The 15,337-nt window shown below is 35.3% G+C and overlaps 1 protein-coding gene across 6 annotated transcripts in view; it reads left to right on the top strand.

The window, feature by feature from the left end:
• LOC127854431 (histone-lysine N-methyltransferase PRDM9-like) overlaps nt 1-15,337 on the top strand; it is a 40,211-nt gene that overhangs the window by 3,579 nt on the left and 21,295 nt on the right. For 4 of the 6 annotated variants that reach the window (XR_008037060.1, XM_052389481.1, XM_052389469.1 and 1 more), the window contains exons 2-3: nt 3,915-4,606; nt 6,605-6,693. Coding sequence is in view for 5 of the 6 variants with exons in the window: in XM_052389469.1 (XP_052245429.1) it covers nt 3,915-4,606; nt 6,605-6,693 (781 nt within the window). In the remaining variant the exon portion in view is untranslated. Of the gene's footprint in view, nt 1-2,533; nt 2,604-2,699; nt 2,822-3,914; nt 4,607-6,604; nt 6,694-15,337 lie in introns of those variants that run through there. The other 2 variants (XM_052389471.1, XM_052389494.1) reach the window with 2 other exon arrangements.

Below are 15,337 nucleotides of genomic sequence, written 5' to 3'. Positions count from 1 at the left end.
CCTCGACAATAGGTCACAATCTGTAGTTGTCGATGGCTACACTTCCAGTACCATCCCCGTCAGTTCCGGTGTACCCCAGGGTTCGGTCCTCGGGCCTCTCTTATTCCTCATCTATATAAATGACCTTCCTGAATATGTCCGCGCCTCTAAAGTCAGACTCTATGCTGATGATACTGCCATCTATCTCTCCCTCACCGTTGCTTCTCACTCTAGCCTACTCCAACAAGACCTACAACAACAACTTGAACAATGGGAAACAAAGTGGGACATGCAATTTAATCCATCAAAATGTCAAGTCATCCAAATCACAAAACGCAAAACAATCATACCAACACAATATCTCTTACACAACACCATTCTAGAATCTGTCCCCTCTGCTAAATATCTCGGCGTCACTATATCTCACGACCTTTCCTTCAATACACACATCGACAACATCACACAAAAAGAAAATCAAACGCTAGGCTTTCTCAGACGCAACCTCAAAGTGCATTCCACAGAACTCAAATCCACCGCATACAAGACACTGGTCAGACCCCAGCTGGAGTACAGCTCCTCCGTGTGGTCCCCGCATGCAGCAACCCGCATTGAACAGCTTGAGTCGGTTCAGCGTAGGGCTGCCCGCTGGGCCAAACATGATTTCAGTAGGCTGTCCAGTGTCACAGACATGCTAATTTCATTAAACTGGCGACGCCTTGACCACCGCCGTATCGACCAGCGCCTGGTTATGTTTCACAACATCCTGCATAACCAGGTAGCCATTCCTATACATGACTACCTCAAACCAATCACTAGACCATCAAGAACCTCCCATACAAAAGCATTCCAGAACATCCAAACCACAACTGATTACCATAAGTTTTCATTCTTTCCCAGAACAATCATCCACTGGAATGCTCTACCTCCTGACATTGTAAACCTCCCTGGACCTGAGTTCAGCCTGGCTGTTAGCCGGGTGGAACACACATCCCCATAGAATACCTGATCTGTTTTTAACCTGTTTTTAATAACTAACACACTCTTACTCTCTCTTTTATATCCTTTTATTTCAGACTTACTAACACTCTTGTCGGTCGACGCGCGACAGGTCTATGTCCTCAAAAGGGGTTCGACCTTAATGGAAGATAGATAGAAATGCAATATTTTTACCCATGGATAACCCATTAAGCTAAAAGCTTATTTCCAATGGGGTCCATTAAAAGTACGAGAACAAGATTATTGTAAAATGTTTTCTTAACATGCATTTCAAGATTAATTTTTTAAATATAATACATTAACAAAATGTATTTGCATTGAACATTTTACATATTTCATTTTATACATTAACAATATAGAGAGATAATACATATGTTACTATATATAGTAAAAAATTTGTACTGTTTTTCATGCCAAGTGCCATTATCACCATTGCAGGGTCATTATAAATAATCGGCCCTCAGAACATATGCTCGTGATGCCCAGTCTACGATGATCAATAACATTAAGCCAAAACTCAACCAAAGAATCGAACATAGTTATTATGACACATAGCACACAATTTGGATAATACAAATATCGATTGAAACTGAAACTCATCTGCACATTAAGTTGATGCCTCTATGTATGCTTTAACAAGATTTGTCAAACAGCAAAGTTTATTGTAAAAGACACACTTGACTCGATGACAACTTAAATCCGGTTCATATAAGACTAAAATAACAAAGATTTGTAATTCCATTTTCTGTTATTCCATTGGTTTATCTATATTGATTTTAAATCAAATTTTTTTTAAACGTTTGTATCGGATGTTAAACACTGTCTCCAAAAACACGATTTACCAAATCTAATTTCGAAGCGATTATAATAATTGTATTTCTATGGAAGCTCCCAATTATGCAAGACAAAAACACAATCCGATATACGTTTTGGAATAGTTTGATGCTTAAAAAATATTTAACTGTTAAATAAAATCCCTCCCAAGTCCGAATTGTTGTCCTTAAATCCAAAGCGTCTAGCTAGTTTCGTCATTGAAATGACGTCAAATGAGATACGTCATAAATTGCGTAATCAATTGAATGAAAATAAAAGTACGGAAAGCTGGTTCTTCATAAATTTTAGTGAAGGTCCAAAATAGTATGACTCAAAACCTGTGCCCATCTATAATTTGGTATAAAAGTAATATATATATATTATAGACGTTAAGACACTGCTGAGCAGGGCCGGGCAGTTATTATCGGCCCCAGGTAGCTGTTATGCTCCCTGGGGGCCGATTATCACTGCTTCCGGCTCAGCCCTGTATTATCCTCTAATTATTACATAAATATATTAAACCATTTCCAACAAATTGACAATATTTACAATACAAGGAACAGAAAGAACGTCACAAGATGTATTTCATTTAAAGATTTATTTTATATGTTTATATTATGCATTAACAATATGGAAAGTGAATACATACATATATTTAAAAAATGTTTTGATGCACAAGTACACAAATATATAAAAAAAATACAACAGCATACTATACACAAAGCAGATATATTACACGTTTCAGAATTCCTCATTGTTGTGTCCAGTCCCAGGCCTATGATGTGACTGCATGCCCTCTGGCTCAGTAGTTAAAAGTAAATCATTTTTATTTTAATATATATAATTATAATTGTTAACACTGTTGCAATTTACTACATTAATATACCTCCTGTTCTGATTCACACCTATACAGTATTATTCAGAATTATCCGGCCATATTTTATCAGTGGGACGAAACATCTGCCCATTTTCAACACAAATATCAGTGGCACATATTGGTAGTGGCAGGAAACGTCCATAAACCTTTATGACGGTAGAATTAAAGTTAATTCTATTAGTTTTATTGTCCCCTACAGGTGAAACCGGAAGGGACTTATGGTTTGCACTGTCTGTTTGTCTTTCAGTCAGTCCGTCACACTTTTCTGGATCCTGCTATAACTTTAAAAGTTCTTAATATTTTTTCATGAAACTTGAAACATGGATAGATGGCAATATAGAGATTATGCACGTCATTTCATTGTGTTCCTACGTCAAAAATTCTGGTCGCTATGGCAACAAATATATATAAAAAAAATATTTTTTTTACTGACAATTGTGGAGTTTCACCGGTAGGGGGCCATATTGCTTGGCAATCTCTTGTTTTAATTCAGTTTTACTTTAATAATACACATGATAAACACGAAAAATAATCTTTGATGTGTAAAAATGCCCATTGTGTTCATGAGTTTAAAAAAAGATTTAAAATAAAGTGTTGTTTGTTGCATGCTTATGTTTATTTAATTATTTATAGTCATTGTTTTAATATTTTATCAATTACAAGTTATTTGTCACCTTTTTCAATAATTATATTTAAGGTTACATTGAAAATGTATTGTTATTTTTTACTTATTGATGAGCTTGAAGCCATGTTCATGACCGCTAATAATTATTCGAACATGCTTACTAAGAGTAACCACGTTTGAGCAAAAACAAGTCAGTCGATACCATGATCATCACTATTACTTGATGATGAAACAAAATGGTAACAACAAAAAACACACTTTACTATGTCAAGATAAAGTTTCCAAAACCATGCATAAATGAATATAAAAATGTTTGTAGAAGATTGTATTCTTTCATTTGAATCATTCAGGGATTGGCTTCTATTGCAAAGTACCCATTACCCGGTATTGTTGACCAGAGCCCTATTTTAAAACAAGTTGGCTTCCTACCTAAACAATTCATATCTTAACGCTGCATACAAAAAATATTGAAAAAAAACCCACATGCACTAATATATCAAGATTAGTTTTTCAGATCAAGTTAATGTAATGATTGTAACTGTAAAGTGGTTTGCAATATTTTATACACATTTGTGTTGTGACCATATCTGTCTCATGAAATTACCAATGAATGAACATTTTCAGAATGACACATACACAGAAAAGTGTTGCGGCCTCCAAAAAGTTCAAAATGAGAAAACGAAAGACAGAAAGCAATACCTGGGAAAGTTACAATAAAAGCAAGTGTACAATTAGAAAGGACTTTGATTCCAAAACCCAAACTAGTGTTAACACTATACCGGCTAGGGTAAGTCCAGAGACATTAAATTCAGACCAAACAACAGATGACTTGAACTCTGTTTGTGTCAAAATTGAGACTGATGAATGGTATAATATGGCTGCTGATTTTTATTCCGTTTGTGCCAAATCAAAACAGGTTCTATGGGAAGAGAGACATCCAGATTGCAACAAACAAGATGGCTTCACCTCTGAATGTGTGAAATCAGAACAGACGGAATGTGAAGTTATGCGTCAAGATGTTACAGATCAGGGTTATATAACAACAAATGACTTCAATAATGAATGTGGTATAGCTAAACAGTATATAAAGACAGAAACAGACAATAAAAATACAACAGCAAATACAAGTACATATTCAAAAACACAAGAGAATCAAGCTAAACTGGTCGACCAAAATTCTGTAAATCTGACAAGGGAAGAGATTGAACTTTCAAATGTTGACAAACATTGTGCAAAATCAGCTGTGGGTGGAGGGACAAAACAAATGGACCAATTCTCCAACTTAAATGTTCCAAGACATTCGAACTCGGTAAAAGGTGACTAATTTTCATTTATATGCTATAGGAACACCAATGGCTGGCGGGCGATTTGGGGGCGTTCAGGTTAATTATGTCCACTCAATAACTCAAACAATTAACATGGGATCATCATGAAACTTTTTAACAATGTAATAATATCAAAGCACAGTTTTTACAACAAGCCAGATTGCATTAAGCTGTTCGTAGTTATGGCCCATTATTCGTAAAAAGGCTTAATTTACCTTCCCTGCTCACTTAATCCAATTGTTTACATGGAATCATCATGAAACATGGTGGCTATATTTGTGGGCATTAAATATCCAACAAGTTTGATAATCAGCCAAATTGCATTAAGCCCTCTTGTATTAAGGCCCTTGCATTATCAAGTATTTGCCAAATTAAAGTCGTCTTCTTGTCTGCTTTCTAATAGGCCGTTAAAAAGCTAGAAAAAATTTCATTGGAACCGAAATACAATAAAAGTGATGTGATGTCCCGGAAAAGCATGTTGAGGGTTAAATGTGAAACCGTTGTATCTGCTGAACATTTCTAGATTAGATACAGTAGTTTCACACTCATTGACTTGACCCTTTCTGTGGAGATCCAAGATGACAGTTAACACACATGAATTTTTTCTTCATTTCTTATTGCTGCTGTTGCTGCATTCAATATTTGACTGAAACGACTGCATAAGTATTTTATTGTCACTTGAACGTTTTATTAACCAGGTTTTCCGAAGGAAAAAACTGGTTATTAGATTGGCGATGTTGGCGGGCGGGCTGGCGGGCGGGCAGAACAAGCTTGTCCGGGCCATAACTTTGTCGTTCATTGTCAGATTTTAAAATCATTTAGCACATTTGTTCACCATCATTAGACGGTGTGTCGCGCGAAAGAATTACGTCAATATTTCCAAGGTCAAGGTCACAATTTGAATTTGATGGTCAAAAATGGCAATAAATGAGCTTGTCCGGGCCATAACTTTGTCGTTCATTGTCAGATTTTAAAATCATTTGGCACTTTTGTTCACCTTTATTAAACGGTGTGTTGCGCGAAAAAACTGCGTCGATATCTCCAAGGTCAAGGTCACAATTTGAGTTTGAAGGTCAAAAATAGCCATAAATGAGCTTGTCCGGGCCATTACTTTGTGATTCATTGTGAGATTTTAAAATCATTTGGCATATTTGTTCACCATCATTAGACAGTGTGTCACGCAAAAGAATCACGTCAATATCTCCAAGGTCAAGGTCATAATTTGCGTTTGAAGGTCAAAAATAGCCATTTATGAGCTTGTCTGAGCCATTACTATGTCATTCATTGTGATATTTTATAATCATTTGGCACATTTGTTCACCATTATTAGACGGTGTGTCGCGCGAAATAATTACGTCAATATCTCCAAGGTCAAGGTTTCCACAACTAAAAATAGATTGATTTTGAAACAACTATGTAACTATAAACAATCAGTAACAATGCACATTTTGATTTTGAGTTGTCTCTCTTTATCATACTTTTTTTTTCTAATTGAAATCAAGGTCAGTTTTACACATTGGGGTTAACAATACACATTTTAAATTGTCTCTCTTTATCAGACTTTTTTCAACTGAAACTGGTTTTGTGACAATTTTGTCCCTTGTTTTGAATCTTCTTAGAGGTGCTATGAATTTATTTATTTTTGTTGACATCATATTTAGTTGATAATGTTTACAAAATCTTGCATTTTCTTTGGAACTTGTATATGTGGATTGTTTAGAATGTCTGATGTAAGACTTCAGACTTGAACATTTGTGGGGCATTTGATTTCACGGATGAGAGGACCGAAAATCTTAACAATATGTTAATAATATTATATTTCACATTATGCTGCCCTTGTTTAAGTGTGCCAATTATGGATACTCATTACACTTGAAATCGCGTTTAAGAAAAAAGAGTCACACAAAATCAGTATTTTTGTGATAAAAGAGGGTATTGGAAAAGTTACTTAGTAATAACAGAAGTTTAATTTTAATGATATGCTTCCAGAGAATGCTGTGACATGGACTGCTCCCCTTTTTCTGGAACCAGCGTTGATTAAAAGGAAGAAAAAGATTGACCATGTGAAGAAAGTTAAAGTATGTATAAGTTTATGTACATGTTACCAGTATTTTGTTTTCCTCTTATTGCAATCTATTATAGGGAGGTATTGCACACTGTACTGGTCCATACCTACATGTGTCTGTCCTGAAGATTGTGGCTCCAACCTGTCTTTTACTACTGGGTGGATCTTGCTCAAACTTTCAATGTTGAATGACTTTCATGTGTGATTATTATCAGGGGGTCCTGCGTATACGGGAGCTTACCGCGTTTAAGTGAGAAAGTTGGAGCAAAACTTGAAAGATGGCGTCGTTTGTTGGGTTTTCTTAAAGGAAGGGAGGATATTTTCAACCGGTAAGCCCCTTTGTATTTATAATTATTTTAAATGAATACGCCGTTTCGGCCCTCGGGTGTTTGTGCTTCCCTCTGTTTTTTGTTTCAAGATCGTAGACGTAGAGATTAAAAAGTTATTGAAGGAAAAAGTCCACAAATCTGGTGTCTCCTTACGTGACGTTCAAGAAATGGGTTGTACAAATATCATTTTCTCTTATAATACACAGTATTGACGCACATGTACGGTAAAATATAACTAATCATGATTATTTCATTTTCCCGATGCCGTTTTATCTCTGATAACAAATTTATTGCAAAAAACTATTGGTTGAACCCCTCTTTTTGGAACTGACTTCCTTTTAAGCACATTTTGGAACATGACTTCCACATGACCAACACAGCTCATACCCATGTAAGAAGAACTTTCTGTCCTGAATGAATTTACCATTGATATGAATGTTTTAAAGAACGTTTCCTCTGTTTAAATGTATACCTCTTTCATACTTTTCAAAGATACGAAACCTCAAGCTACATTACAAAAGATGAAACATAACTTGTATTGTTATAAACTGCGACATTATACGCGGGGAGCTTCACTTTTTTTTGCATTATACATGTACTATTAAGCAGCAGAGCGCCCTTTTTGGAAGGGATATTATGTTCTGATGTTATGTAATCGACTTACCGGTTCGGAATCCATTTTAAACTGATTGGCAGGTGCACACAGCAGCGGATAATATGCAGGTCAAAAATAGATTTTACATCCGGTGATGCTGGTTTTGACACCCGACGCATATATACATTCATGAACGATGACGTCGCTCTGGGTTACCAGAAATATTCCCACGTACGGATTTCAACCGTCATTGTTTACAATCTATTAAGTGCACAAGTACTGGAATTGGTATAGCGTTTTTTAAAGGTGTATGTCCAGCGCGTGTGCCGGTAAAAAAGGGCTTAATGTATTTTTTTGTTCAGCTCTATAATATTTATATCAATTATGTATGAAAAAAGTCGGTGAACATTAATTCGGTGTTAATTTTTAGCTCTTCTATTTTTTGAAAAAAAATTATGAGCTATTGTCATAACCTTGGCGTCGGCGTCCGGTTAAGTTTTGCGTTTAGGTCCACTTTTCTCAGAAAGTATCAATGATATTGCATTCAAACTTGGTACACTTACTTACTATCATGAGGGGTCTGGGCAGGCAAAGTTAGATAACTCTGGCATGCATTTTGACAGAATTATGTGCCTTTTTTATACTTAGAAAATTGAAAATTTTGGTTAAGTTTTGTGTTTAGGTCCATTTTATTCCTTAAGTATCAAAGCTATTGCTTTCATACTTGCAACACTTACTAACTATCATAAGTATACTGTACAGGCAAAGTTATGTAACTCTGACTGGCATTTTGACAGAATTATATGCCTTTTTTATACTTAGAAAATTGAAAATTTGGTTAAGTTTTGTGTTTAGGTCCACTTTATTCCTACAGTATCAAAGCTATTGCTTTCATATTTGCAACACTTATTAACTATCATAAGGGGACTGTGCAGGCAAAGTTATGTAACTCTGACTAGCATTTGGACGGAATTATGGGCCCTTTATACTTAGAAAATTGAAAATTTGGTTAAGTTTTGTGTTTTGGTCCACTTTACCCCTAAAGTATCATAGATATTGCTTTCATACTTGGAACACTCGCAAACTATCATAAGGGTACTGTAAAAGGACAAGTTGCATAACTCTGGTTGTCATTTATATGGAATTATGGCCCTTTTTTGACTTAGTAACTTTGAATATATGGTTAAATTTTGTGTTTCGATCCACTTTACTTCTAAAGTATCAAGGCTATTGCTTTCAAACTTCAAATACTTTCATGCTATCATGAGGTTACTGTACCTGGCAAGTTGAATTTTACCTTGACCTTTGAATGACCTTGACTCTCAAGGTCAAATTATGAAATTTTGCTAAAATTGCCTAACTTCTTTATTTATGATTAGATTTGATTGATACTTTGACAAAACTACTCTTACCTGACATTCCACAATAGACTCCACCCAAACCATCCCCTGTGCCCTCCCCCCCCCCCCGAATCCCCCCCCTATTTTTTTTATTTTTTTAAGATCATCTCACAAATGACCACCACACCCTCACACTATACCCCCCCCACCCCACCCCCCAATTTTTTTTTTTTTTTAAACAGTTAAAAAACCCAAATATTTATTTTTATTATTTTATTTTTGAAATACCGTCCAACCATCGCACCCAGAATCCCCTCCCCCCCACCCTCCCCCACCCCCAATTAAAAAAAAAAAATTTTTGCATTTTTTTCCCGCATTTTTTGAAGATAATGTAATAAATGTCCACACCCCCACACTATACACCCCTCTTCACTCCACCCCTCCCTCCTTTGTGATTGAAATTGAGAGTCCCTTCACCTTTAAAAAGAAAATAGATGAGCGGTCTGCACCCGCAAGGCGGTGCTCTTGTTAAAAATATTGAGGCGTTCATTAATTATGGATCTAAAACAGAGCATTATCCATCATATTAAAAAAAGCACCGGGCGTATTGCATTTTAGTTCGGAGACATGAAACTATTTCGATAGAAAGCAATAAGAGGTTCAATTCTATATGAGCAAGTCTTGCTGCGCACGATTACGCTCTTACTTGTCGTATATAATTCACTCTTATGAATCTTGGCAAATACCTAGTGTTTCATTTTGCTTAATCTAAATTAAGTTATGCATCTATATGTACTTTAAGCAGCATAACATGACTTCCAAATGACCAACAGCTCTTTCATATGTGAAAGAGATTGACACGAAATACCTACCCATCTATAATAAAGTTTATATGTGTACTTCAATATTATAGTTTTATAGCATTGTATGTGGTGCAATATAAGTGTTTTCTTAATCATTTTACTGTAGAATTATAAAAATGCTGTACACAAAACCTGCTGACCAACTGAATCAATTCACCGATTTTAACTAAGATGGGTTGTGGGTTTGCTGATGTACGAGATAGTAGAATGTTCATCAGCCCTTTCAGTAATATTTAATTAATTAAATGTATTTTATTTCGTGTTAAGCTTATTCTGATATGAAATTTTCTTTAACCATTCTTTTACTGTCTTTTCAGATGATGAAGGTTAAAGGGTGATGTCATGTATTGTAATGTAAGGGACACAACTCGTATTGTCTTGTTAAAGCATGCAGTCATGAGTTATTTGTATTGAGGTTTATATCTGTGTGAATGTATGAATAAAGTCAGTTGTGAGTTACCCACCAACGAGTTCAGAGTTATTACATGGTGTCAGAATGGTTGTGAATAAATAGCTGGAATACAGAAAACAATAGATGCTAGACATTTATTGATGAAGTTTTAGACAACTGGGAGCAGTATGGCTGCAAAGGGAATTAGAAATTTGCAGGAATTTAATTCAGCAGATGCAGGAGCCGCAGAGTGGGAGATTTACAAACGTAATTTCCTAGTTCACCTGGATGCATTAGGTCTGCATGACAAACCAGGGCGTCGAAAAGTTGGAGTATTATTATCCAATATGGGTCGTGAATGTGTCAAAATTTATGATTCGTTTATATGGATGCCAGAAGTGTTGGCAGATGAAGACAACGGTATTGCACACAGACCCGCAGAAGATAGATATGATTTGGACACTGTGCTAACAAAATTTGATCATCATTTTGGTGTCCACAACTTCAGAAACATTAAGCGGCAGGAATTTCTGAACACCAAAAGGGGTCAATTATCTGTTATGGATTACATAGCAGAATTGCAACGAAAAGCTGAGTACTGCCAATATGGAACGCAAAAGGATGGTTTCATATGTGACATGATTATTAATGGGATAAACGACAAAAAGTGTTCGGAAAAACTTATGGAAATTCCAGCAGATCAATTAACATTGTAAAAGAGTTATTCAAACGTGTCGTCACATCGAACTCACAAACGCTCACATTAAGACTTTGCAAGAACATCCAGCTGTACACGTGGTGCGTCCGGACAAATATGGCAAACATGGTGGAAGACAAAACAGTTCCAATAGTATCATGTCATTTTGCCAAAAGTGTTGCAAAATGCATGCGATTAAAAATTGTCCAGCATTCTACAAAAGATGCGATGTGTGTGGTCAAAAGGGACATTTTAAGGCGTCTAGCTATTGTAGAGGACGTGCAACAACTCGAGGTCGTTGGCAGCACCGTGGTGGCACTAAGCCAAGCCGTGGCTATGGTCGTGGTCGTGCTAACGTTCGTGTTCACTTCGCAGAAGAAGACAAACTATCTGATATGTTCGAACAAAATACATCAACACATGATGTTTACACAGTACAAAACAATGGCAATGAAACGAATAACAAGGAGTGGACAGTAAACATGAAGGTCAACAACAAGCATTTGCGTTTGGAGATAGACAGTGGTGCACAATGCAACGTGCTCTCGAGACAAATCGCTGAGAAATTTTGTGCGGAATTTCCAATATTAAAGAGTGATGCCCGCATAAATGGTGTGAGCGGAACGCTGATCAAGGCATTGGGCAAAATAACTTTACCATGCGAATACAAGAACGTGAAACATAATTTAACATTTCAAGTGATTGATGGACAAAGAAATTTAAACCTATTGGGCAGAGATGATTCAGTTAAACTAGGCCTCATCATGAGAGTAAACAGTACCCAGATGGAAATAGAGCAACTGATCAAAGAATTCAGTGATGTTTTATGCGATCAAATTGGTTGTTTGCCAGGAGAGTATGACATCAAGATCAATTAGACAGTGACACTGGTGGTTCATGCACCTCGTTCAGTTCCAGTAGCTATACGGGGTGAATTTAAAGAGCAATTAGACCATCTTGAGCGATGCAAAATAATAACAAAACAAACAGAGCCGACAGAATGGGTAAATAGCATGGTGTGCGTGAGAAAAAAGAATGGCAAAGTTCGCATATGTATTGATCCAACTGATCTGAACAAGGTGATCATGCGTGAACACTATCCGATGAACACAATTGATGAAGTTGCAACAAGATTGCATGGAAGCAAATATTTCACCACATTGGATGCGAACATGGGTTATTTTCAGGTGAAATTGACTGAGAAGAGCTCAAAGCTCACAACATTTAACACACCATACGGTCGATACCGATACCTTAGAATGCCAATGGGTGCACGATGTTCCAGTGAAGTGTTCCAGAGAGAAATGGAGAAGCATTTTGGAGCAATGGACGGTGAAGAGATCGTTGTTGACGATATTCTAGTCCATGGAAATACCATAGAGGAACATAATGTGAGGCTACGAGCTGTACTGGAAAAAGCAAGGAGCATTAATCTAAAACTCAACAAAGATAAGTGTGTATTTGCACAGCCTGAAGTGAGTTACGTTGGTCACAAACTGACAGGAGAGGGGCTGAAACCGACAGAGGAACGCATTGCGGCGATTGTAAAAATGAAAGAGCCCGAGAATCAGAGTGAATTGCTTACGATACTAGGAATGCTTTCTTATGTTGCTAAATTCATTCCTGGATTGAGTGAACTGAATGCTCCTCTACGAGACCTTAAAAATAAGGAAAATTAGAATTGGACAAACGAAGCTAGAGAAGCCTTCAAAATGATAAAGGAAGCGCTTATGTCAACAGAAGTTTTACGTTACTTTGATGTATCAAAACCGGTTACGTTAACCGTGGACGCATCTATGAGAGGTTTAGGAGCTGCAATAATTCAAAGCAATGGGGTAGTAGCATATGCATCTCGTGCTCTGACATCAGCAGAACAGAAGTATGCTCAAATAGAAAAAGAAATGTTAGCGGTAGTATTTGGCTGTGAGCGATTTCACAAACTACTGTACGGGAATACAAGGATCACAGTGGAATCCGATCATAAACCACTTGAAAGCATACTGAAGAAACCCATACATACAGCACCATTACGGATACAAAGAATGATGCTGAAGTTACAGCCATATGAATTCAAGTTGATGTATCATGTATTTATAATTTAAAAAAAAAGAAAGACAAGGGGATGTCATGTATTGTAATGTAAGGGACACAACTCGTATTGTCTTGTTAAAGCATGCAGTCATGAGTTATTTGTATTGAGGTTTATATCTGTGTGAATATATGAATAAAGTCAGTTGTGAGTTACCCACCAACGAGTTCAGAGTTATTACAGGCGATAATAAGTGCATCTTTCGCTGCAGTATAAAATTACGTAATTAGGAATTTAAATTTTTTATTTTTTTATTATTCAATATCATACATACAATGTAAACATGTATATGATCATACAACATAGTGATTGTACAAAGCAATAAAGTTCAGACATGTTATACAAGATATGCTAATATATATTTTTTTAGAGAGAAAAGAAAAGAACAACAGAGGAATAGTTATGAAAAATGATGAGTTGTATAAAGTCGGAAGAAAGCATACTGGACTTGTGTGTTTTGTTGTATATTCACAATGATCTTGTCAGATTGAAAAATAAAAATGAGAAAAAAAAAAAAACTATTTTAGAGAGATAAACTAACATTAGAGTAAAATGTATATAAGTGGACAAAAACATTATGAGAGTTTAATCCGATTCCATTTTTGTTCAAAGATTTGTAATGTGTCATTACTGAGGGCTATTTCTTTCTCAATTTGGATTTTTAGTTTAAGACTATGGACAAAACAATTAAAATTTGGTACTTGTTTTTTGTACTTCATGTTTAATATAAAATATTTCATCAATATAACCATAAAATTCACAATATTATTACAGTCTATTGATTTCAATGAGTTAATTCCGAAACTTACATTTAAGAAAGATAGTTTAACGTTTAGTTGATTTTGTTCAAGAAAAGATATTAATTGATTCCAAATAGGCTGGATGTGTTTGCACTCCCAAAAAAGATGTTCTATAGTTTCAATGTTTTCACTGCAGAAGTCACACAGATTTGAGTAACATAATTTGCATTTAAAGAGATATTTATTTGTAGCTATAATTCTATGGATGTATTTATATTGAAAATTTCTCAGTGTGCTTTCAATAGTTGCTTTATATGGCATGGTAAATATGTGTTTCCAATTAAGTTCATTTTCTCCAAAAAGGACTTGCCATTTATTTTTGATTTTGGAGTTTTCTGTAGGGTTTTTAATTTGTAGTGTGTAAAATATTTTATTTGTTTTGTTTTTTCTTCCAAGTATGTTTTCTACAAATGTTGTTTGAGTACATGGTGTATTATTTGTATTGATTTCAGATTTAATATGTATGGGTATGCTTTTGATTAGTGTGTAGTACTTCAGAAAATTATTTGAAGGTATTCCGTATATGTAGCATATATTATCAAAAGAGTAGAAATCCTTAATTCTGTAGTCATATAATTGGTCGACATATTTAATGCTTCGTTCAAACCAGTCTTTATAGAAAAACGTCTTATTGTTTGAAGTTATGTCTTTATTATTCCATAAAATTGTTTTACTGCTGGTTTGGGTTTCTAAATTATGAGTGACATCACTCCACGCTGATAGAACATCAGACAGAAATATGTTTTCGTTTGCAATTTCATGTAAGATAGTATTGCTGATGTTACATTCAAAGAGTAAGGAGTCACCATATATTTTTAGGATTTTCTGGTAGAATAATTTCCATTTACTCGTGTTGGTATTATCTAGGTATCTTTTAACCCAGCTGCATTTGATTGCATTCAAGAATGAGTCAATGTTCGTTAATTGGATACCTCCATTTTCTACAGATTGAATTAACTGAGTTCTTTTTATTTTATCAGGCTTACCGTCCCATATGAAATTAAATATTGCTGATTTTATATCGTTAATAACATCATTTGGTGGATTTGGGAGAACTGTTAATACATATATTAATTTAGGAAGTGCAAACGTTTTCAATACTGTGTTTTTTTCCGATTAGTGTAAGTTTACGATGATGCCATGATTTTAAGCAGTTTTTTAAATTCTGTAATTTAGGTAGTATGTTTTTAAGAACTGTATCCTTTTCATTATTTGTGAAAGTAATTCCTAACGTTGTGGCTTCATCGGATATCCAATTAAATTTCATTTCTTTTTTATATTGAACATTACTTTGTTTTAATTTACCTACTCGTAGCACAGTACATTTACTTTTGTTGAGTTTAAGACCCGATGTCATTCCGTAAAGGGTGAGCGACTCTATTAGGTTATGGAAAGAATCGTAATTGTCATTTAAACAATAAGTTGCATCGTCAGCAAATAGGGATTGTTTGATTTCTTCTTCAGGTTCTAGTGATATGCCTTTTATGTGTTTATTTGATTGGATGTGATGTGATAGATACTCGATGCAAATAATAAATAGCGATGATGAGAGT

This window comes from Dreissena polymorpha, chromosome 1 (assembly GCF_020536995.1).
Source record: "Dreissena polymorpha isolate Duluth1 chromosome 1, UMN_Dpol_1.0, whole genome shotgun sequence".
In the NCBI taxonomy this organism is placed as follows: Eukaryota; Metazoa; Mollusca; class Bivalvia; order Myida; family Dreissenidae; genus Dreissena; species Dreissena polymorpha.
The sequence above is the reverse complement of the archived record's forward strand: the minus strand, read 5'-3'. Positions and strand labels throughout refer to the sequence as shown.